Raw genomic sequence first — 26,459 nt, 5'->3', positions numbered from 1 at the left:
CACTTTATTCTGCCCACGGGTGTGTGGACGGGTTAGTGGGTATTTCAAGCATTTTAAACTTGAGGTTGTGCTTGTGTGTGCGTGCGTGTGATGGGCTGATTAGGCTGATGGCCCGAAAGAGGACAGATGACCAACAGAGCAGAAGAAACTGCAAAAGCCAAATAAGTCCTCCATCCTTCCATCACGTCAGGAGGAATTCTGCGTCGTGTGAGACACCCAGTCAAAGTGTTATAATTACCACTAGCAGCACTACCAGCACCACCCGTGGCAGATCGGCTTTTGCAGACGGATGGCCTTTTTTGGATTCACAAACAGAAGAGGGGGGGGGGGGGGCAGTTTATGTGTGTGAAAGGGGAGGGGTTGTCAATAAAAACAGCATTTTTTTAAGCGGGAAGTTTAAGCATATGTGTTTGCTCTATTTATATGATTTATATATTATTTTGTTTTTAATCACACTAAACATGACACTTAAGTATGACAGTTTTATAAGAAGAAAATAATAAAAGGGAGGATTTTTTTAGAATTTGAATGGAAGATGGGGTGAAATTGAATAACACATTCAGTATGAAATTTCTCCAAAAGAGAATTTGTGACAAGCAATGCAGCACAACCTCCCAAAAAAATCATTGCATTATATAACCCATTGGCATATTTTCTTGCCCTGAGCAACATCCTAGCAGAACCAGTCCTTTGCCATTAGTTGTAAATCGAATATAATTTCATGGCATCTACAGAGTGCTTCACCAAAGATTTGTGTTGAGACATTCATGTGGGCTTGAACACAAAGAGCAGAAGGGACATCTCACTTTGCTCCATCTCATTCCAAACTGGCAAGCTGGCTGTATACGGTCTCTCTCGCTCAGACACACAGAGCAGCGGGTGGTGGGGTGGAATGCAATGTTGTGTGAGAAGAGCAAGTGTTCTCTGGCACACTAATCGTCAAGACAGAAATAAAAAAAAAAGAGAGTTGGACTCAGTCACAACATGTATGGCCCTTTAAACAGAGAGTCAATAAAAGAGCTTAAGATATTTGTACTTTAAGCTGAGGCTGCTCGGTCACACACACACTCACATTATTTTAAATCAGGGGATTCTTCTAATAGTCTTAAACACCACAGAGAACCCTAATCAGGATAGACAAATGAGTCTACCCTTATCTGGATTATTACATGACTGGGAGATGTCACTGGAATGTTGCTGATACTTAAAAAAAATGAACAGCATATGACAAGCTGCACAGAAATGTGTGTGAAGCAAAGCACATCATCCTCAGTAATGCATGGTCAATACCTGCAGGCACCACAGCAAGGGCTTTCACACATACAGTTACTCCAGCCACCCCCAAATTGTGCGAGCACACACATAATATTGGGATGCTTTCACAACAATGGTCAGCCTCTGAATCCACAGGGAGAATTTATTTTTTTTTCCCCACTTGTTCCCCCCCTCGGAAGGCACGAGGCAGCTTTTTAACCTAACACTCTAACCTGAGTGTTAATGCATAAAGAGACATCGTGTCCCATTGATTTATTGGTGCCGCCAGAGTATTTTCAAATGTCTGAGAGGGGGAAACAACATGAGATGGTTATGATGAAAGGATCATATGCACTGTAGTCATGAAATAAGTAAGCACATTTTGGACGACATCGGCATCTGAGGTGGGCCACCTTCCCGCAGGCGTTGCTATAGAGAATTCTGCACCGACCGAGCGGGCCGGGTTTCTGAGGAGGATACACTAAATAAATTGACTTTTGTGCTATTGTATAGCACCACGTTATGTGTTAAATGTTGCCCACTCTGTATCTATTGCAACAAAAATGTTTTAGTTGATCATTTTGCAAATGCTGCGTGCTACCTGTAACTCGGGTTCAGAATCGAAAACAAAATGAATATGAATATGTGAGTGTTTCTACTTTGTGAATCACATTCTGTCTGATAATTACTGTTAAAGATAATAATGATTAATAATGCATTAAAGAAAATTCTGAAAAAAATCCAAGCCATAAAACATATGTATTTTTAATAAGAATTTCTGTGAATCAAAAACCTCAATTAGTAACAGCAAGTAAATTGCCATGCGAAGCATAATTACTGCAAGGAAAGAAGGTATTATTCACAGTCACTTTAGTTTACCACATTACTACAAGACAGGATAGGATGCAGGGCTAAAATTATGAATTCCATTCCATTCCCATATCTGTCCTATTCTGATTTAGATGGATGAATAATAATTAACTCCTAATTATTCAGATCACTTAAGGCACTTTCTGAATCCACAAAAGAGATGCAGCCATGTCTCTCAGCCCACTTCAGATGCTATCATGAAATGCAATCCTATAACTTGACCAATAACAACATTGTGAAACGAAAAAGAAATACTTGAATTCTGGCCTCTTTTCTGTCCCTCCACCACCATCCATCATGTTAGCGCCACCCTTTACTACCTCTGAGGGTCTTAAGGAAGCACACTTCCTTTAAATTTACACATGCAAATTTCAAGATATGATTTGCATTTTAAAGTATTTAACTCCCCATATTTATTGGGCTTTGAGGACTTGCTGATCATTGATTTATGAGCTTCCAGCAATCGTATTTCCATATTTCGTGTGGATTTTAACAACAGTAATAATTCAAATATGCAAAAAGTTGTTCCTTGAACGATATCTTTAATTATATCCTCAAAGCATCATTCTTTTTAGCCTCTTTTTTTCCACAGCAGATGACAATGGCTACGGAACAATAAATTATAATGTGTCATGCAACTTTGAGGGGCAAAACTCGAGTCCAGTACCTTATCTACAGAAAGACATCTTAAGAGTGTTTGCCCATCTCTTCCACTACAAACAGACTTGCAGCCCTCTGCTGCACGGGCACTTGTGTGACCTTGTCCCCAAACCATTTATTAATCGTGACATTCTTTCACCTCAAATCCAATCTCACATAGTGAAATTTGTCTCTTATGTGCAACCAAAAACAAAACAAAAAAGCAAAACGTGCATAAAAAAAGACCTTCCCCCTCCGTTTTGCCCCAAACACACAAAGTTTCTCTGTCACCTCTCCTTATTAGAGTTGTCACAGTCGCCGCATGCTCTTATGAAAGCAGTCACCCTCCACATGATTAAAAGTGGCGGGTTCCCAGCACCGTTTGGCCTATCAGCACAAGTGAGCAGCCATCAAAGCTGTCTGGAGTCCTCCTTGCCCATATTCACATTGACACTCCAGCACGGCATGGAAACTTTTTAGAATTGCTCACCCATATATCAGTATGTGTGAATAATAGATTAGATTAGTGGTGTTTGGTTGCAAAGGGGAAAGGGGACATTTCATTATCTTGTTCACTTGGTAGACTGCATACTGAGATGCAATATGATCATATAAAACAGATTAATTTAGTAGGGGAGTTTTCACATTCAACCTTGGCCCCTGACCCCAATGAACTGCACAACAGCATAGCGCATTAGAAATTATGTTGCTAATCATTTTGTATGTCAGGTATGTCAAGCTCAAGTACAGTTACAGGAACAACAGAATTACTAATAGATTACTGCGACAAGTACTACTGCCCGTAAATCATTTTAACAATATAGCTACATTATATGCATTGTAACGTAACATATCCAACATGCAATAAGGCACATCTCTGAGCAAGAAAAACATACATTAAAATATGTCTATCTGTAGACAAATGTGCTAGTGCACTCATGTAAACAGGCATGCACACATGACACACACACAAAGAACATGAAAACTGTTGAGAAATAATCATTGTTTAATTGAATACACATAAATAGAATGAAATGAACTATACTGATAAAAGTAATACTAATGTGTAAAAATCACGGTACAGTGATTAAAAATTAATATCAATTAATGAGAGCAAAAGTCTCATTATTTATGAAGAAATCTTCATTCATAATTTGCATTATTAAAATAAACTATTTGGGCTTCAAGCACAATGGAAGGGACACGACATGAGCACAAGAATATTAACATAAAGGCCCTTGAAATATGAAATGTAATTGTTTAACAATCATTGCTGAGACTTGCTCTTAGTGAATGCAACATATTTTACAACCCCCGGCAGACCACCTTCCACCATCAAAGATCCATTCTGATGATTTTACTTTATTTGTGTAAAAAAAAAAAATTAATCAGTAAATCGCTCAAGTGGTGAAGTTAAGTGAGAGCTATTGTCTTAACCACTCCAAAAAGATTATGTTTTATGTTATTGCCTTTAACCTGCTCTAATTCACTGTAAACATAAACTGATTTGAATAAGCAGGACTCAAGAGGCTCTCTCATTAGATCCCAAATGTGTGTGTCAACATAGTAGTTTTAGGTACAAATCTTCTTTAATGCCGAAATTGTGTCTCTCACCCCCTGCTTAGAAAATTACTGTACAACAATAAGAGATGTGTTTGTGCATTTGTACTCAATTCCTTAAAGCACAGTATGGATTTTTGTTGTCTTTCGTTATCCTGAATATATCTATTACCTTGTCTGTAAACTCATCAATTGGTTTGAAATAAAATGCAGAGTTTTATGTTCAGATTTGTTTAATTTGGATAATAATTAAGAAAAAAAAATCATTATGTGATGTGATAAAAAATCTCATCTTGATCTGTTCTTATGCAGCATTTACCCAGCATGTTAAAATATTTCATTGGCTCTATTTTCCTCAAAGAGGCGCTCCCTGAAGATGATGGTTTGGAGTTCATGCTTGTTTGCATTTTGCTCCATTGAGGGAAAACACTAGCACGGGAAGGCATATTTCAAGGAGTTTGTAAGCACTGGAGCTATACGACCTCTGAAAATGTATCCTCCTTGGATAAGTTAAAAACAGCAAAACAGACACAAATACAAACAAAATACACACTAAGGCCATGTTCATCACTGGTCCTCTTAAGAGGCTAACCTGTCTCTTCATTAGGGTGATGTGGGGACTTATCACAGCAAAGTCTTTGTCCTTGCTGTAATTGCCCTCTCGGCATGTCAGCCCACACCACCACGGTCATCATCATTGTAGCCGCCCCACACCCTGCAAGCCAACCAAGCCAGCATCAGACCCCTCGTGACAGGCCCAGTGAGACAACAGAGTGGGAAGTCTCTCCTGAGACCTGCTGATCGGCCCCTGAGGTGCACCATTATAGAGAGGCTTGTCCTAGTTAAAGAAGCACCAGCAGGGCCGCCTCTGTGAACATTACATCTGCCCCGCCAGCCTCCAAACTCTGCTCGTTTTCAACTGCACTTGCCCCAACTATGGTTGTCTAGCATCTCACCATCAAGTTATATAGTTCAGTTAATTCTACTTTATTAGGTGTTTATGACTTTATTATCATCGCCATTATCATCATCTCCGTTTAGGACGTCCATTCAATTAAAAACAGCTTTTCATTTGATCAGATACACACACAAAAACATACATATATGTATATGTATGTCATTAATGGGGTATGTTTGGTGTGTGCACTGCCCCATCTGATATAGCAGATGCACATTTTGTGTAGTACATCCATTTTCCAAACCGCTTATGTAAAATGAAAATATATGCATAGCAATGAATAAGTCCTAATCTTTAATATATTAGCTGCATATCACTCAAACCACTCAAACAAGGTGTCCACACAACAGCAGACAATATTCACATACAGTATTGCATCTGTAAGTCTTGCAGGTTTTTAGTTGAATGGTGCCATCTAATGTTCAATAAAGACACCACAAGATGTCAGCATGGATGTTTGCCTCAAAACTGGATTTCATAGAAGAAATTTGTTTTTGGTATCTTTGAAGCTTATGTAGCTTGTAAACGTTTTAGTAATCACATATTGCTGGGGGGCTTGAAAGGCCAGCCAGCCTTTGAAACGACCATAAAAGTGATGAAAGTGAACTGCCTAATTTGAAATTTAACTGTAATAGACACCCAGCTATCAGCGTTTGAGCAAAACCCTGACCTATGTTTGTTTTGCTGAACTAACAGAATAAATGAATAAACGCTTCCTCTTCACACAGTGTGCTCGTCCTCATCACACACAATGTTTTTTCACCCCCTGCAGGGATAATTGATGTGTCAGTGTTTTTACGGTTGGACGCAGGGTTGCAGACCTACGGCGCCTTATTTAGGGAGCCAATGTTGCAGGGGTTAACATGGTCTAATGTGAAGAGATCGCACAGATAGTATGGTTGACAAAGTGTCCACTTATTTTTTTCTGCAAGCAAGACCCAAATTATAAATGCCCGTACAGAACAACATTATCAAATTATCATTAATTATTAATTAATTAATTACTATTTTTGCTAAATGCACGTGAAGTATTCAAATATATATATATTTTTTAATAAGACAAAAACAAATCCAGCTACCCAATGCAAGTTTTCATAATTTTATTTATTTCTTACCACATGCAAAACCTCTTGAAATACACTCAAAAGTACTAATATAACACTGATGGTGATCACAGAAATAAATCTAATTTGGTATATTGGCATACTGATTTTTTTCCCAGCAATCTCTTTATACAGCACAGTAATAAACAATTTGTCTGCAGTCTTCTAAAAACTGAAATATTCTAATAGTTGACAATAGATGAAAATACATCACAATCCACTGGCCTCCCTTCTACCATGTTTTCTAGAACTGTAACATGCACCTGACAACATCATTTCTTTGCTGTGTAGGTGTTTTCGTTCTCTTTTTGCTATTGTGGCGAGCACTGAATGTGCAGACCCAAAAAACTACTACTACTCAAAGAGAGGTTATCGTAAGGTAGTAATGATTATGAAAATATGAAACAGTAATACTAACCCTTTGTAAACCATTTCATTTTTAACTGCAAGTATGCCCCCAACCTCCTCATTTCATCATTCCCTATCTTTTACCTCCTCAACTAATTCTTCCCAAGTGACCCTGTCAGGGGTTTTGGCCTAATTTGGTGGCAACTGTGATATATTGGCTCAACTATGAGGAGCATAGTTGAATGCAGGCAAACAAAGAAATACTATAAAGGAGATAAACTATGCAGCTTAACACTTTGGTGCACCATCTAAAAAGTGCACACACAAAAAAAATCTATTTCATTAAACACATACAGAAATGTACTTACATCAACATTATATACAGTCAACTCCACACTTAGATGAACACAAAAAAGACCACATTGCCTTTCTGTAATGCTGCATCCATCCATGGATGCCACAAATAAGCCTTGAGAGTTTTCAATGGGTTTTATGCCTCCCATGAGACTTAAAGACAGTGAGATGTTGCTTAGAGCACACAGAGGTATTCTAGTCAAGGACACAAGCGCCATCACTCACCGCACCATTATTTGCTCATATTTAAAGCTGGGTGGCACAGAGGCTACCTGAGGAGCTGTAGCAACATATACAAAGAAGGATGGGTGATTTTAAAGTCCGACGGGTGTGCTGAGCAGCTGGAAACTAAAGTCGATGCAACTCAGGCACACACAGAGAGGATGGGACGAAGGGCTTTATGTCAGCCTTGTGATATGAGCACTTTTATGGCCAAGTACTTTTCCTGATGTCAGAGTTGGAGAAGAAATCACCATAACGTTGGGGACTATGAATATTGCCCTTGAGGGCCCACTGTAGCTGCTCCTGTTTATGGTTGACTAGCAATCAGCCACTGATACAAGACCCACAACCTCTCATCCATCCATGTCAGCAATTAATCAATTAAACAGACAGGGGGGATGAGTGGGATTGTCTAGGTGTGTTAATACAATACCATGTTAAGGTTGATATAATTTCATCACTAATGCCACACATTTATCACAGCTTATTATCTAATCAAACATCTAGCCTGAAGGAACCTCACACAGGATGATGTTCTGCATCTGCAGTAACCTTGCTCTGCAAGCTAAATTCTCGCGGTATTTGTGAGTTCACCGATCCGAACCCCGACCCATCACAAAGCAACATTGTGTTTGGTGGTGAGACATTCAGCTGTGACGAAAACAACAAGTGTCGAAGCCGTGGAAAACAAACAAACCTAACATGGCGAGACCTGTGGACAAATGCATGGACGTTGCAATTAATTCTGTTCTTGCAGAATTACGAGTTTCCTTTTTGAAGAAAAACACAGAGTGCATTTTTAGCTGGTAAAAATGTTTGTGCTTTTGTTTTTTTCTTCCACGACGACGACGATTCACATCTGTTGCCATGATTGGTCAAAATAAAAGTTTGGTAGACATGAACAAATTGGGGCATCGTCCAATCAACTCAAAGTATTGTACAGATTGTCCCGGCTTTCCCGAGCAAATCACATTGGAGCAGTCCCAGATTGGTATTGTGCAGAACTTCCTTGAGTGAATCACAATTACCAATCTGGCTACTGCCAGGTAAGCCTGGCTCACACTGCAAGATTTTAAAATTGCCGTCCGATTTCCAAACTGTAAGACACCTCACACGTGACGAGAAAAAAATCACAGGAGTAACAGTTTGGAACGTACCGCGTGTGGTGTGCAGCCACACGGCACAATCAACACATCACACACGAACCGATTCGATTCATGAATGTAGGGTTAGGCGATATGGCCCAAAATTCATATCACGGTATAAACTGCGGTAGCGGTATAAATCACGTTATAGAATTAAGTGTTTTTTTCTGTTTTGTTTTTTTTTTATAAATAATTTGCTTACTGGTTTACATAGTCCTTTATAGAAGCTAAAAAGATTTTTTTTTAAACAATGAAAGAATAAATTTACTTTGGATAAAAACATTTATTGTGCAAATCTCAATTCAAAATGATGCATATGCAGAATGGCTTGCGGTGTGCAGACTAGCTAGATTTGATGGGGGGGTGAAGAAACTTGTGTGCATGCCACAAAACTAACTAAAAATGTATATTATTAGGAATGCAGCTTTCAAATATTTTGGTATTCAGATATCCTACTGAAAATTCTAGCAAATATGCGGGTATTTGGACAGAAATATATATTCTTGATTGGTCAAAGAACAATTACAAATACAGAAGACAAAAACACATTTGCAGGTTATAATGAATAACCAACTAGTTTTCATTTTTTAGATAATCAACTTTTTTTCTTTAAAAAAAAAAATAATAATTTAAACTTTACTTAAGTAGCACTCTATTTTCCTCTAAATCTCTCCCCATAGATTTTGGTCTATGCAATTTTGGTGAACTTTAGCGCATCTAGCTTGCTGCTTGGTGCTGCTAGCTGGCAGTCTCCGTTAAACGCTGGCAATGTCAGTGCATTTATGTCTTACTGCTCTCAACTGGAGCTTGAACGTGATTTCAGGACGAAGTTGTGTTACTGCCGTCTGTCGCATGTTTGGTGCCGTCACAAACTATGAATAGACAAGTCACGTCATCCCTTATGCTGCATTATGCTGTGGCGACATGCTTCCGGGAACAACTATAAAATAAAAGTGCTACATTTATCTCATACAACTTGGTTATGTGAGGTTTATTTTTATTAATTAAGTTTCTCTCACCAATTTAGATGTTTCCGGTAGTTGGTGAAAGATTCTGGTTGGTAACCTGGTGGATATTAGGTGATGTCTGGTCGGTAATGGATTTCACTTTTCTTTCTTTTCTTTGATCCTTCCTTGGGTCTCCTGACAACTTCACGACTCTAGCGGGATTCTGAAATATTCGGTTAAGGTGAACGGTATGGGATTTTTAATAGGTTTTAGGTGAACTAATGAGCACACACTCACACGCACGCACATACAGTATGCAGACACACACCCGCAAACACTCACGCACATACAAATTAAAAAAAAAAAGAGAGAGAGAGAGCAATGATGATTGATGATGATGATTTGATGATTGATGATCCACAGACACCAGCCTCCACCAATTCAATGACCTGAGGAAGATTGTGTCTGAGTTTCGATAGATGCTGGTGTGGTGGATCTGGCGTGCATGAAAATCTCCACCAAAGAGGGGAGCCATCGACCCCCGCCAGGACAGAGCAAGCGCAACATCTCAGGACCCCCCAGGCCGCGGCAGCCCCAAAGGACGACCCCCGGGCCCCGCAGGGGCCACCGGCCGGAGAGCAAACCCAGGAGCAGGAGCTCCCCACCCCAACGCGGCCCGCGCCCCCAACCCAACGCAGCAGGACGGGGCACTGCAGGCCCGCCAGGAACCCCACCAGTCCACACCCCCCGCTCCCCCAACGACCCCCCCAAAAAATAGGGGGGACACGGACAGGGGACCGCAGCACTGCTCTATACTGCGGTCTGCCCCAACCAATGCCCCCCCCCCCAACCGGGCGGGGGCGGGAAGCGCACCCGCCCACCAAACCCCCATCCACCCCACTGGGACTCCGGCGGGCATATGGGACCAGCGCGGCGGGGCGATAGGGCTCGCCCCCCGCATACTGGGCCCGCCCGAGGTGCCAGGAGGTCCACCGGAGCGGGGCGGGCACAACACCAATCCACCCGCCCTCCCGGCCCCCGGAGCGCCGAGACCCGGGCCACGGATGGAGCCCCCGGCCCAGGGGAGGGGGAGGTAGGCAGACAGGGGAGGGGGAAGGGATGGGAGAAGGAGACGACAAGAAGGGCAGGAGGCAGCGGCAGGGCTGCAGAGAGAGGGGGAAAGGACGAGGAAGGGTGACGAGGGAGAGGGGACAGGGAGGCGGAGGACGGGCGGGGAGAGGCGAGGAGGGAGAGGCAGCAAGGGGGAGGAAGGGGGAGGGGAGAGGGTACCACGGGGCACCCCGGCGGCCCACAGGTGCTGCTCCGGACACCAGGGAGAGCCCCGCAACGCAGCACCCCCCAAGAGACTCAGGGAACGACCAAGACGCAGCCGCCACCCAGCAGCCAACAGTGGGGCAGACCCGCCCACGCCCAGCCAGGGGGGGACAGCACCTATAGAATTAACCCCCTGGCATGCAGTGAATCCGAATATTAACCCTTAGTGCCCATTGGAGGGGAATCTGCTCGATGATGTTGGCAGCAACTGGTTTCCTGACTATAAAAACACAACCATTAGTTACAAATTGCCAAATACAGAAACATCAATGTAAGTTATCACGATATGGTGGCTCTCACTAACAGGCAGAATTAAGGAACCAGAATTAGGTTAAAATATTCTATATACATAGACCATGTTTCTATAAATTTGGATATTTGGTTTTTATTTGAGGCAGATATTTTTTCCATTAAAATGTGATTTATGAGGAGGTTAGACCATTGGTCGATATTCACGGTTTGTTTATTTTTCCAGTTAACAAGGATTGTTTTTTTTGCGATAGTAAGGGCTACAAGTGTAGATTGAAATTGTTTATGTGGTAGGTCCGTTGTTGTTAGGTCGCCTAGCAAACACAAGTTTGGAGATAAAGGTATCCTACAGTCCAAGATAGCGGAAAGTTTTTCTTAGATTTTAGTCCAGAAATACATAACCGGAGTACATAACCATAAAGCATGAAAATAAGTGTCTGTAGTGTTTTGTAAACACTGGAGACAAATGCCGCAGTCTGAGAGTCCCATTTTCTTCATCATATATTGAGTAATGTATGTTCTATGAATAATTTTATATTGGATAAGTTGTAAATTTGTGTGTGTTGTCATTTTAAATGCGTTTTCACAAACTTGAATCCAAAAGTCAGATTCCGGAGCTACAGACAAGTATGTCTCCTATTTTGAGATGGGTAAAGACATTTTATCAGTATATGAAAGTAACTTATATATTTTTGAAAGTTTTTTGTTGTTGTCGGAGAAAGCTTGGTAATATCTTTAGCAAAATTTATACCTTATATATTGAATATACCGTTTAGATTGCCCAGCCCTACATAAATGTTTCCTGGTTAGACAGGAAATCTCGCAAAACCTCTCGAGATTAAACGTGACTTCAGAGTAAACAAACATGGAGGACCAGTCGCAATACTTCCTGGTTTGGTTTTAGCAGAAAAAAAGCAATACAAAAAGAAAAGGCATTGTTTAGAGGAATGTAAACAGCTTAAGTACGGACTTTCTGTAGTGCCATTACTGTTTTGACTTTTGATTCCCCACCATCTTCCTCGCCGCCACGCTATCTGATTGGCTGCACCTCACTGTTAACCGGCTGCATGTTTGTTTGTCCTTGGGTCATACCACACACGGTGTGAAGCGGGCCAAAACAATCCAACAAGTCGAATATCTCCGATTTGACATCGGAGGAGCCCAAACGACCTTCCGAGCGGCCGAGGTCGGTCTGAACAGAACAGGGCTAAATACGGGCTAATTCTCCTGCTGTGTGAACCCGGCTTTAGTTCTGAAGATCTTGAGGAATAAAGTTAACAATCAAGAGAGAAACATTATGGAGCAATTTAGAAGTTCAAACAGCCAAGTAATTAAGTAAAACGAATAGAAAATTGTTCAGAAATTTTGCATACCATCCTCACAGAATAGTTGAAAAAAGGTGATCGGACATGTTTTTTACATTTGCATTCCAATAATACAGCTACTGCTGCTCGCTAACTGGTGCATGTAGGTTGGGAGCGCATAACTCCAATTCTGGCCTCCCTTCAATGGCTACCAGTACATTTTAGAGCCTACTATAAGAGTCTTACATTTATGTTTAAATCTTTAAATAGCCTCACCCCACTTTACCTCTCGTAGCTCCTCCACCCCTTTTGCTCTTGTCTCAAGTCATGTTTCATTTACATTCTAAGAATATAAACGGCTGCTGCTCGCCTCTTAAATGGATCATGTAGGATGGTGCACATAACTCCAATTCTAGCCTCCCTTCAGTGGCTTCCTGTGCATAATCATCTTCATCGGCCAAGTATGTAAAAACACACAATAACTTTTTCTCCGGTAGTATTAGCTACACCAGTATTGCAGTAACAAGCAACTATGGTATCAAGAATTAGGCGGAGCCTCAAAGGGGCTAGAGCAGGATTCCACAATCCTGGTCCTTGAGGGCCGGAGTTCTGCAGGTTTTACATGTGTCTGTCCTCCAACACAACCTGATTTTAAAGATTAGGATTGTTATCCAGCTTCTGCAGAGCTTGCTGATGAGCTGATTATATGAATTAGGTCTGTTTGGAGGACAGAAACATCTAAAGGCCTAGATACACCAAACCGACGCCTACCCTATGTGCCGTCAGCCCTGACGTCGGCACGTTGTGTAGTAAAATTACGTAAATAGATACCGCACCAACCATGACTATTATGTACCTTCAGCGCATGCGCGAGAAGTAATTCCCCTCCATACCATCAGCGGCGGTAGTCACCGAGCGTGTTTGGAGGGTGTTGTTAACCATGTCGTTAGCCAGCTAACATGAAAAAGTAATTATATTTACTAATTACAAACAGTTGCTATACTTCTCAAGTAAGAAAGTAAATCATACCTGCTATATCCAGTCGCGTCCCCAGGTCATGCCATAGTTTAGCTTTCATAACTTTGTCGGCATACCCGTTAAGGGTAATATCATACAATGCCGGTCTCTCTTGAACCAAAGAAACAAAGTCATCTTCCCGATCTTCTGTCCAGACAAACATTGTACGTTAAAATGCGGAAGGCACAGCAGGGTGACGAGCGGAAAAAAAACAGATCCAGACTTTCCATCAGTACTGTTTCGCCGCGTTCGTCACTTCCTCTTCTTGGCCCGTGTGCTGATTCGCTAGCTAACAGCCAATCACAGTGATCAAATGTCCTGACACCCGACGCCAATTTAACATGCCGAATTTGCTGAAAACACCAACCTACCCATCCAGCCCGACATATTCCAACTTGATCCGACTTTACGACACTGTCCAACTCCCGACGTCGGATTGGTGTATCTAGGCCTTAAAACTGAAGAACCTGGGCCCTTGAAGACCAGGATTGGGGTAGCCTGGGCTTAAGCTTTTTACGATGCCGGTCCCTCTTTTTGGAACCTCCCACCTAACACCAGGCAGGCCCCATCTGTTCATTGTTAAAACTCCTCTTAAACCCTCATTTTTATACTTTGGCTGTCAATTTAGCATGAGACTGCACTGTTTTAGTATTGTATTGTTCATACAGTTTTTATGTTATTAATTTATAGTTATAATTGTCCTGTTAGCTGTTTTTATTTTTACGTCATGTATAACACTTTGTGTGTAGCTGTGGTTGTTTATAAAGTGCTTTAGAAATAAAGTTGAGACAAGGTACAATGCAATGACTGAACAGCGATACTATGAACTCCCACTCTATATGCATTCCAAAGACTTCACTTCAGTATCATAGAACAACGACTGGGTCATTATGTAGATGTGAAAGAAAACGTCTGGCAGTGAAAGAGTTAAGATAGAAGTATGCCAAATGCCACTCTCCAGAATGGTCTCTATATATCTTAGTGAGAGACTCTCCATGTAAATAATGTATACCTACAGCAAGTCGTTCAAAACGTGCTGGTGGAGATTAAGTGTTACGTGACATTGTTTAGGCAGGCAATGTGTTTGTCTGGGAAAACGATCATGATGTGTGTTCTGCTGTGCTAATGTAAGTGATGAAAAGTTGATGTGTCCATAGTAAAGACATGCTCAAAAACGGATTGTGGTAGAGGGACAAGACTGAATTGGAAAACATTGTTTTCAAGACCGCACCCCCATGAATATTAAAGAGGCCCTGGCAGCAGATAGCCTCAGGTTTACAAACCATAGTAATGTGTCAGTTTGCTGAGGGAGAGGCTCCATCTGATATCAATTAAATCACAAGTTGTCAGTCTGATGGCCTCTCAATAGTGGAGGAGCCCATTCCCCTTTACCCCTTAGCTCAACTTGGTGTCACCCATCCATCTCTCGTTGTCCCCATCGCTATTTCCTCACTCTTAGTTGCCAACTTTATCCTCTCTCCCTCTCTTGTCTCTCAAGCAGCAGGTAACTGAATGCACAAATTACTCTCCCACCCATCTTTAACTCACACTAAATTGTTCCCTTTCTTCACTTTTCTGAGCTGGAATATTTTATTCCTCCATCAAATATGCATCCCATTAATTAAGTTAAATTACTCCTGACTACCAAATATTCCCTGCCTCTTTTGCCGTCAACAAAGAATACATGACTGTGAACCTCCAATGACACGGCCCCAACACTTAACATGAGTTACAGCCTTTTCAGCACTATCCATGGGCAGATTACCAGGCACTTTGGGCTATTGGAATTAACCACTGTTCGTTTTTTCCTCTCTATCCAGCTTTTAATAAGTGCACGATAGATGACGCTCACACTTCTGACAATGAAAGGACTGATATTTTAATTATATACTTTTTTCCCCATCTGCCTTCCTCATCATGGTTTAATTGTTATTGTTAATCACTCATTAACTTCCCTCTTTCTCTTCTTCCTACAATATACAATGGGAAAATTGGCTCCAGATAATGCATTGTAACTATTTATTTCTTTGCATGTGCCGAGTGTTTGTTTTGTTTTTTAGTTAGGTTTTTTTTTTTTCTGTTCAGCGTTGGGTCAATTTTCTATTACTATTGAACAGAAAGGTGTTGATTAACACGTCCCAAGGTCACAATTCTGTGTGCACTGTATGAGATTGTTATTAAAATAGAACTGGTAGTGAAGAATATTTCTCTCTTTGTCTCTGGCACTCAGTAAATGCCGATTTGGGTCCACTTGGAAAACATCTTTAAAAAACAACAGACTGACCAAGCAATCAGCATTCGCCTCTGTTACATACCCTCAGTGCATAATTTAAAACAAATAATAATTGTATTACTGCCACAGAACCTGATTTTTCTTTCGCTTATAGTTTCAAGAACCGTTCATGAAAGTCAAACCAAATAGTACATTCATAGTCATTAACTCTATCCAAATAAATTATTTTATGATCTAGTGAGAAAAAAAAAAATCAAGAATATACAGCCATACAATTCTCTCTGAAAAATATGTATATTTCTTCTCTCCTTTTCCTGTTGCATTTTTATTAACGTGCATGTGTATAAGTGAGCTTCTTTTGCTCTTTTGCAAAAAACATTAATTTTACAAACATCAGCCCAAGGCTACTAAACACATCTAATCCATTATGCCACACTTTATCGTGTTATGGGGGTAACGGGCTGTAAAGCTGTCTCGGTCATAAAGAGTGATCACAGAGTATCGAGTCAAACCAGAACAGAACACCAAGCTCTCCAAGCCATACACAGCCCTTGTTATCATCACAACTGCTCATTCACATACTTAACCTTTCCAGACCAGCCATGCTGCATTATTTTCTAAATGACCTTTAGTATAATTCATTTCATGTCAAATAATGGTGTATTAAATTCAGTTAAATGCATAAAAGCAGAATGTGTTTATTTTGGTGAAAGGGCCAGCAGAACCTGAAAAAGACAGTGTTCTCAGACACACATTCAAATCAAACCTCATCCTGACGTGAAAGATCAGGCTTAAGATTTGAGACTGTGCTGGACAGAAACCTCATAAATCTTAATTTAGTAAATTTCATATATATATATTTTTTAATCTGTACTATTGGTCAGTCCACATGTGTGGGTGTTATTTTTACAAATTATTGACCAATATTGTTGTTGCTTGACACTCAAAGTCTGCAAAATTAGGGGTGTCCCAATACAACTTTTTCACTTTCGATATGATACCGATATTGCAGCCTAACATACCGTCCAATACCGTTATTGCTGCTTTTATTTATTTTAGGTAATACTATTCAAACAAAGAACAACAGCCAGCAACTGTAGGTATGAGAAAATATGACCTGTTTATTCCAAACTTTATAAATATGACCTGTTTATTCCAAACGATATAATCCGATACCGTTTTTTTGATACTGGATAATATACAATGGCCTTAATCGGACTGGCAGTTCAAATCCGATTTTTAGCCCATCCAGATTGAATGTGGAAAGCCCTTTTGTGGTCTGAACAGTCACAAAGCACATGAAATCCGATTTTTGCGGGATGAATTGAAACCACATGCGAGAAGTAGTTTCATATCAGATTTGGACAGGATGCGTCTCAGTCTGATCAGCTCGAAACACTCATAACGGATTTCAGTATCCTGAAGTCACTGTACGCGTGTAAAGAATAATGCACCCGCTGTCAATATCCAATCGTTTTGCTGCTCGGCTGTTTCCTCGCATGCTCGGCAGTCAACTACTTGACAGCTCCACTACTACCCCGTCGGCTCCTGTCATGCTCAACCAGAAATACAGTGACAATTTACAAGTTACTTGCACTGAAGCCGGTCTCGCTACCCCATCAGATCTTCACAACCGGATAAAGTGAAATAGTGCCGATCTTAGCCATAGATATATGGTCGTTAAAAAAATAATAAATAAATAAAATGAAAAAGAAATGAAAACCGCTTAACACGCTTGCGAGGAACAGGAAGTATGGAGCGGTAAACGGCGTCACATGATGTCAAAAACTACACGCGCTGGGCGCCGCCTCTGTTCGCCGTTGTTGCTACAGCAAGCTGTCAGATGGGTTAATAATGTGACTCAGTCTGAACAGGGCCAGATCGCATTTGGACACTTGCTATAAAAAAACTGTCTGGACAGTCAGGAGAAATCCGATTCGCCTGCAGTCTGAACACAGCCAATATCAATATTTGATCGGGACACCCCTACTCAGAATATCTAAAAATGGTATATGATGATCAGAAAGCAGTTGTGCGAACACAATCACTAAGTGTATGTATAATGTGTAGTATTTAATGCCCTTGCTATGTATGAGAAGGGGTAATGTGAGATATTCATAAAAAGTCTAAAGTATGATTAAGTGTAACTCAAAACATTGTGTGTGTTGTCTGTAGGCCTGACAGGCAGTAATTATGTGTATTATATTTGGCTGCTTAAATTGCACGCCACCAACGTGTCACTCTCACACATTATTCAATGATGATGTACAATTATTATTGGGTGGCGGGAGATCAGAGGGGGTGACATTATAATCATCCTCATAGGGATACTTCTCTTCATCTGTAACAACTATTAATATTTAAATGGGAGGGAATAAGGGAAAAAAACAAAAATAGTTCTCAGGGAGTTCTTACTCAAATCTGTTTGAGGATTACAGAGAATCATGTCAATGGAGAAGGAGAGGACTGTGAATAGACAATAGAGGTTCTGCATTAAGTGACTGTTTCTCTGGATAAGTAGCAAGCTAAGATGCTCTTCTACTGTCAGTGCCAGGCCTCACAGTACTCATACAGGCTGGGGCATTAACACACATTACTGTGGATGAGCCCTGCAGGGCGTAACTGATGGGCTATTCTGGGAACAGACCAGACAATCTCACAAGACATGGGGACATAAAAACCCTGACATGAGCTAGCCCCATCCTGTTAACAGTCAAATCACACACAAAACATAAAATCGTGACTATTTATATATTTTCTCTCCAACACTAAGTTAAGAGAACTGTGAGCATGGAGGGAGGATGCCTCAGCAGCTGGAAAAAGAGACAGTACAAACTCTGCAAACTTTTGAGTTCCAAGCAACAGTTTTTAAAGTTTTACTTAAATTCCTAAAGTGACACGCAGTTTATGACTCATAATAATAAAAAAGCAGTCCACAAGAGAACAATCCACGCCTTTGATAGTGTTAATACTAGTAAGGCCAAAGCTGAGGGGCTGATATTAAACCAATGCCTCAAAGCATTTAGATTGTTTATGCATAATTTAACACCTACAACAACACTGGATGTCCGTCTGGACCAGAGAGCAGGAGGGTGAAAATGCTGAATGCAGGGCCTTTCTGGTAGATGATGGAGTAGAGGAAGAGGCGGCTCATTAAATGACCAAGCCCCACTGTGGACAAAACATGCTGGGAGGAATACACAAGAACCTAGCACCTCACATGCTGGTGGACTTTTTTAAACCAATTAAATATGAGAAATCTTATCGCGCATGCTAACAGCCAATTTGTGTTTTCTGCTGTTGTTGCACCTTAGGAATTCTTTATAGGCAAATTAAAAACGTATCTCTTTGTTGTGAAATGAAGACACACATATGCAGATAGGTAAGCTCACTGACAATCATGCAAGTGAAGGAAGATGGCGAGGCAAGTGGCTAAGGCGATGAGCAAGACACAGACTAGCCCTCTTTGGTTTGAATGGCAGCATGGTCAAGAGTTCTATATCCATCCTGGCCTTGCATTTGCATTTGTTAATTAAATGCCACAACAATATGATCTTCAACCATCAACAACTTCCCCCAGTACCAAAAAGACATCAACAGCAGTGGACAGGTGAGGGAGGTCCAGCCCACCCAGTCACAGAGTATTAGGCCAGAGGTAATCTTGTGACTGAAGGTTTAACAAGGGAACGAAGAACATTGATGGCAAGGTGATAATAATGGCTTGGTAAAGATACTTATACTATACTGTTGAACAGGCTGAAAACTTGGGTGGGGTTAAATGGAACAGTTCTAAAATGGTTCAGGTCCCACTTGGAGAAAAGGAGTTACTTTGTGACCAGTTAACATTCTGAATCTGATCGAATAACAATGGGATCCCTCAAAGGTCAGTCCTTGGCTCCCTTTTGTTCAGTGTGTATAAGTTACCTTTGGATCAAATGCTTCAGAACGCCAATGTTGACTATCATGGTTATGCAGATGACACACAACAACTGCATTTATCAATGTCCCCAAATGACAGCAGTTCAATTAACGTATTGTGTCACTGTCTAGAGCAAATTAAGAGCTGGGTGAACCAAAATTTCCTTCAGCTAAACCACAGGTGTCAAAGTTCTGCATGTTTTCAAGGTTTCCATACACCAACACACCTGATTCAATGATCAGGATCACTATCAGGCTCCTGCAGAACTTGCTGATGAGCTGATCATTTGAATCAGCTGTGCTGGACAAGGGAAACTTCTAAAACATGCAGGACTGCGGCCCTTGAGGACTAGACTTTGACACCTGTGAACTAAAACAAAATGGATGTAATTGTTTTCGACAAAGAAAACAGGACTGACGTTAGACAACACCTACATTGTGTTGTGTTTTTATGTGTTTGTCTTGTGTACATTACATATATGAACTGTCCATTCATCAGTGAATACAGATTATTAAAAAGCCTTCCTCGTGTGAATATGAGTAATTACAGTTCTGGAAAAAAAAAATCACCACGGCCAAGTGTTTCAGATCTTCACCTTCCACCAGGGGGGCCCCGATTCAAGACCACTCCCGGACACACAACTGTGGTATCCTTGAACAATACACCAATATCCCAAATTGCTCCACTGGCTCTTAAGCAGCCCCTTGCTCCAGTGGGACTCACTAGCATTGCGGATTCGCTGTGATAGATCAAATGCATGTTCAAATTTTGTGTACACATGAGTACATGACAAAAAAAGAGGATCTTCATCTACTTTATCGGCAACTAGACAATATCGACTCAATTTGAATTGCTTGAGTAGTGACTTAAAAAAAATCTGAAATCATCTACAACAGAGTGACAAACACTAAACCCCAAAAAATGCACGAATGAAACTTCAATTGTCCATCCATCCATCCAGCCATCATCTGACACTTATCCTGGGTCAGGTGGCGGGGGCAGCAGCTTTAGCAGGGAAGCCCAAAATTACCTCTCCCCAGCTACTTCAACCAGCTCCTCCGGCTCGATCCTAAGGCATTCCCAGGCCAGCCGAGAGACAGTCTTTCCAGCATGTGCTGGGCCTCCCACCGGTGGGACATGCCCGGAACACCCCTCCATGGAGGCACTCAGGAGGCATCCAAACGAGATGCCTGAGCCACCTCAACAGTCTCCTCTCAATGTGGAGGAGCAGCGGCTTTACTATGAGCCCCACCCGGATGACCGCGCTACTAACCCTATCCGTAAGGGAGAGCCCAGACACCCAGCTGAGGAAACTCATTTCGGCCGCTTGTATCCGGGATCTTGTTCTTTCGGTCCCACAGCTCGTGACCATAGGTGAAGGAAGGAACGTAGATTAAATCGAAAGCTTCTCCTTTCGGCTCAGCTCCTTCTTCACCACAACAGATACAGAGTCCGCATCACAGCTGCACCGATCCGTCTGTCGATCTACAACTCCATATCATCATTGTAATACTTGGAAGCAACATAAAATCCTCCATTTTGGGTTAAGACAGACAAACAGATAATACCTCAACACAAGCAACATAACGTAGATCTTAAATACACAATCCCAAATTTCTCATAATTATGGCCACCCACTAGTGAAGACATCGAAAGATACAAATGCAATCTTCAGTGATATATTTTAATTTAAAATTAAGAACAAATCATCAAACAGCAAAAGTTGAGGTTGTGTACACGTGTGGTTCTGTCCTTAATGATTGTGCTTCTGGTGTGTCTTTGTGTTTGCTCCTATTTATTCATGATGAGGGACGGCCTCGTAATCAATCAGTAATGAAAGCGCACATAGGGCCGATTTGTCACCAATGGCTAGCTCTGGCAGGACGCTGCTCTTCTGTGGGTATGATTTGTGACAACAGGGACTACATTTAGTAGTGCCATTTAAAGACATATTGGAGGACTGTTCCATCTGTATGGGTGTGTGCATGTAAAGTGTCACATTTGCAGCACTTGGGAGAAGAGAGGTTTTTCGCTGGAGAGCTTGTGAAACATGAGCTTTTCTTCTCATTAAAGGAAAAGCAATGTTTAGACCAAAGCCTGCTTATGCCTGCTGTAATGTACAGTATTTGCAAACATCGTTGAAGCACATAAACTTTCACTCAGTGGCATTGGTAAAACAAAGTTAGCCTGCAAATGAACCAAGGGGAGCCATTGACAGAAAAATATAGATGAAAAATGTAATATCTTTAAATAGATCTTCATCTTTGTGAGTCTAAAGAGCAACAGACGTTTGATGGTTAAAAAATAAAGAATGTTTTCTAACTGCATGCTAACATGGTCTCAAAACACTCTTACACAACCTGATTATTTACTTCCTCATGGTTACCTACATTACCAAGTACATGGGTGAAATTCAATTAATTTAAATTTTGAATAACAAAAAAGGTTTATTTGAAGTAGCATATACTTAGGTTGTGGGCATTAATTAAAAGTTTGCAGTTTTAACCCATTTTGAGCGGGAGCGCATAACCGCGCTTCCACAACAGAGCCAGGAGCGCACCAGCGCCACTCCACCCCCATAGCTGGGAAAGCGGACACGTCACCCTGCCTTGCCCCGACCAATCCTCGTGCCCCCAACCCATGAAATGCATCAGAACACACACGTGAGGGTGACGTAGGCCTCGCAGCACCCCCCGGAACTCCACTCGGGCACTCATGGCTGACGCAGACCCGCAGGAGCCATGACACAAATGACGGCGACAGACGGCACACTTAGCACCCGAACCAGCGGTACCAATTGACAGCGACACACTGCCAAGACACATGTTTGCAGACAAGGATGCCAAAAGCCCTGATGGCTTTGCAACAGAATGGACGACAAACAATCACCACTGGGTTGCCCGAGGCCACCACAACTGGGTTGCATCTGCGGGTATATTTACCTTCAACGCTGGAGCGCAGTTGCAATAACCTCGGGGAACCGAGAGGCAACCACTAGCTGTCCATTCCGTACGTTTGCTAGTCTTATGCCTAGTTGGTAGCAAATGAGTGATGGACATTTTGTTTTATTGGATTTTTTCCAGGAGGAGGATATTCCAACAGTTTCAGCAAAATGCTTGTAGCTAAAACTAACATGTTAGCAACTAGGCTGCGGGGGCTGTGCCAGGAACCGGCTGTGAGTGTGCCTGTGAGTGCACAGCAAATGAATGGCACCTTGTCCGTCACGCCTTCTTTCTCTGATTTGTAGTTAACTGGGTGTTGTGGGTCCTTAAAAATCAAGATGGAGGTACATGATAGAGCCCAAAAAAAATTCACAGATTGTTTGTCTTGTGTATATTCCATATATGAACTGACCATCCATCAGTGACTACAATAACTGTCACACATATACTGTAGCTATATATTTAACAAATATGACAAAAAGTTGTTGTTTTTTTAAAACTACCGTTTAAAGATAGGTTTCAAATTTTTGTTACGAGTGGATAGATTAAAAATGCAGATGTTCTATATACAGTACAGGCCAAAAGTAACATGCCTACACTCTTTGGTAAAACTCAGCAAATAATTATGTAATCACTTTTGCATCCAAATAGTTGCAACGCCATTAGAAACAGTTGTCTGAAAAATACTGTATATTACGATTAAAAAGGTGGGAAAATCACAGTTTTCCTTCCACTTAGAAATGTTCAAATTATGCCAAAGAGTTGACCACAGTTTGTGACACCCATTTTCTAAACTCAGATCAATTGAGCTGACACCACCATTCTGCAAGCCCAGTAGATCACAAAAGAGCAATGCTGGTCACCACCACTCACCCACAGATGTCGCATCTGTACTCCCTCATGCCAAGGTGCCTTTTCACGTGGTTTCTGGCATCTCCCAGCTGAGCCGTTGCAAAATGGCAAATTTTACAAAGAAAGGGCTTCGATCCTGTGAAGGGGAAAAAAATAAGAGGTCATAGTACTATTAAAATCTGCAAACATTTGAGTAGAAGCGTATGTACTCTATGTACTGTATGTAGTGCTGGGCGATATGGAAAAATGTGTCTATCACAATATAGGCTATTTTATATCACGATAACTATATATTGTGCGCATGTGATTTTCATCAAGAAATTATTTTTGAAGTTTGACAATATATATTTAAATTGTGCTTAACAGCACATTATTTTCCTCTCTAGAATGTTAGGGAGACAAATCTCTCCCCATGGATTTTGGAATGCCCTTCTGTTAAATATTAGGCAACCTTCCTCTCGACCCACTTTTAAAACACATCTTTGTTCTTTGGCGTTTGACTCGGCATGAGACTCATTGTTTCAATGTTTATGGTGCCTGCTGTATTATTAATTTATTTATTTTATTTACTTATTTTCCTATCTACTTGTGCTATTTTATTGACTTATTCATTTACCTTCTTAAGATAAATATTAATTTATTTGGTGTTAATTTTGTTTTACCCATCTTTATCCCATCAACCAACTTTCATTTCTAGATAATAATGTATTTTTTTACTTAAATTTAAATTGTGCTTAACAGCACATTATTTTCCTCTCTAAGATATTAGGGAGATTTTAGACAAATCTCTCCCCATGGATTTTGGAATGACCTTCTGTTAAATATTAGTCAACTTGCCTCTCGACCCACTTTTAAAACACATCTTTGCTCTTTGCCGTTTGACTCGGCATGAGACTCATCAATGATTCAATGTTTTATGGTGCCTGCTGTATTTTGTTATTAATGTATTTATTTTATTGACTTATTTACCTATCTACTTGTGTTATTTTATTGACTTATTAATTTACCCACTAAAGATAATTATCAATTTATTTGCTGTTATTTTTGATTTACCCGTTATCCATGACTGATTTTTACGAATTATGAAATGAAATTCCGAGTTGAGCAGTTATTAGTCTGTGAGACAACGTGACGTCAGAACCACAGTTGTGATTTTGTCGACCGTCAACTGCACAATTGAGTGAGCACGGTTTATTAAACTGATCTCTAGGAACGGCAACTGTGTCCGGCTGTCAGCATCAAAGTGTGCAATCAACACGTCGATTAGACTTTGAAAAGTAGTCCAATGACTCTAGCTGCAGCCGCTAGCACCGTTAGCACGCTAACACTGTAGATGCCCTAAACACTGGCAACAGGCACCGTGCAATACAATGTCAGCGTAATTAAGTCTTCTTTAAATGTCCTGAACTCTTTTACTGCCAAAAACGTTAAATGACGTTTAGTAAAAACCTACGGAGACGTTAAAAGACGTTCACCAAAGTTTTGTTTTTTTTGGAAACGGGTGGAGGAAAGCCTTGGCCAGCTGTGCTGAAAGTATCAAGCAGATCTAGTTAGTATAATGCCTATTTTTGGCCCCTAGATGGCAGCGATGACTCTCTTTGGACAAGATTGGGTAGGCGTCAGTAGAAGACGTGAGGCGGAGCTAGAGTGTTGAGAGGACAATGGCTGAGGAAGCCATAATGGCGACCGGTTGCAAGCAGCTCACGCTTGAGCATTTTTTTCAAAGACGAAAAGCATCGACCAATGCTAAAGAGCACATTGATGACAACGATGATGATGATGGTGACTCCGAGGTTGACGCCGAAGTTGGAAGCGTTGACGCGGCGGCTATGATCACGTCATAAAGCCTTCCGGCTAGCGATGCTAACGCCGGAAAACGCGGAGCACAACCGAGCACGCTCAGGCGGACGTTCAATCGGACGACGAAGAGTGCCCCGAGTCCAATGCATATTCATCGGAGGAGTGGGTACAGTCTGATCACGGAGAAGACACTGGTTATGGACTACGATGCAACCATGAATGGAGCGGATAAGATGGATCAACCACCCGGTATAGGAACTGAAGGACATAAGGAAGCCAGACGTAACACCGCCGTAACGTCACCGTATCATGATCCTGAGAGTAGACTTGATGGCAACATGGCCAAACACACACTGCAGTATATACTTGCTATTCTCCGGAAAAAAAAGCCAGCAAGAAAGTGTAGCGTCTGCACGCTAAGGGGCCATCACAGTGAAACTAATCTGTTGTGCAAATCCTGCTGCGTCGCCTTGCACGCAGGGGAGTGTTACAAAAAGAAAAACTGTATTTGAAACATCCACACAATTGTAAATAGTACCACGGTTGCACACATTTGTAAATAGTTTGCCAAATTGTTTTGTCAAATTGCTTTGTCAAATTGTTTTGTCAAATTGTTACACTGTTGAATGTAAATAAACGTATTTTGCTATCAAAAAACACTTTTTCATTGTTGGCGGTAGTGTTTTACAGAAGTAAAGCACTGTTTAGGTGTTTGTGGCATCATTCATGGAAAAAAAAGGTCTCAAATTCACTAGAGTGCATGAAATAATATAGTTTCACAAAAAGCTTGATTTCTCCGTTTTTTGTTTCAAAACAGAGCATTTGGGTGAAACTAACCATTTTCTATTGTTGATTACTGAAAAACGGAATAAGGTAGAAACAAACTTTTGTTTCTGATGAACGATGAGAGTCCAATCTTTCATTTGGTAGTATGTGTGTTTTGAAGACTTTTAACATTTTCAATTTGATGTTTTACTGTTTTTGAATTTACTTATAGGCATATCAATGTGATATAATCATGAGTGTTTAAAAGAATACAGTGGGATGGTGATTTGGTGGACTTTATTTGATCTTCGTACCCTCAATGCTGTTGGAAGGGGAATGTGCATGATGTTGTCAGAGTCTCTTGTCATTAGAGACTGAAGGTCTGGGGTCAGATCCTGATTGCATTTGTTCCCCCAGTCAAGAAGGGGAACTATATGTAAATGTCTGTTTACTAATAACATTACACCTTTGTTTAACCTGGAGTCGACATGTCTGTATGTAAACGTCTGCTTACTAACAACATTAACGAAGCCTGTTTAACGAAGTGTGTAGCATGAATTTGCTAAGCTTGTATGTTGGGAAAATTGTACAATAAGTTATCACATGAATAAGCACTTTACTATTTGCTGCAATGAAGAATTGC

General features: G+C 41.0%; 1 protein-coding gene across 1 annotated transcript in view; it reads right to left on the bottom strand.

Moving 5' to 3' along the window:
- The window catches only part of znf407 (zinc finger protein 407), a 198,134-nt gene that overhangs the window by 147,459 nt on the left and 24,216 nt on the right, over nt 1–26,459 (bottom strand). Inside the window, exon 4 of the mRNA XM_077576585.1 lies at nt 23,273–23,387. Within this exon, the coding sequence (XP_077432711.1) occupies nt 23,273–23,387 (115 nt within the window). The remainder of the gene's footprint in view (nt 1–23,272; nt 23,388–26,459) is intronic.

This window comes from Vanacampus margaritifer, chromosome 9, assembly GCF_051991255.1.
Source record: "Vanacampus margaritifer isolate UIUO_Vmar chromosome 9, RoL_Vmar_1.0, whole genome shotgun sequence".
NCBI lineage: Eukaryota > Metazoa > Chordata > Actinopteri > Syngnathiformes > Syngnathidae > Vanacampus > Vanacampus margaritifer.
Note: the sequence above shows the minus strand (reverse complement) of the source record. Positions and strands in the feature narration are given on the sequence as shown.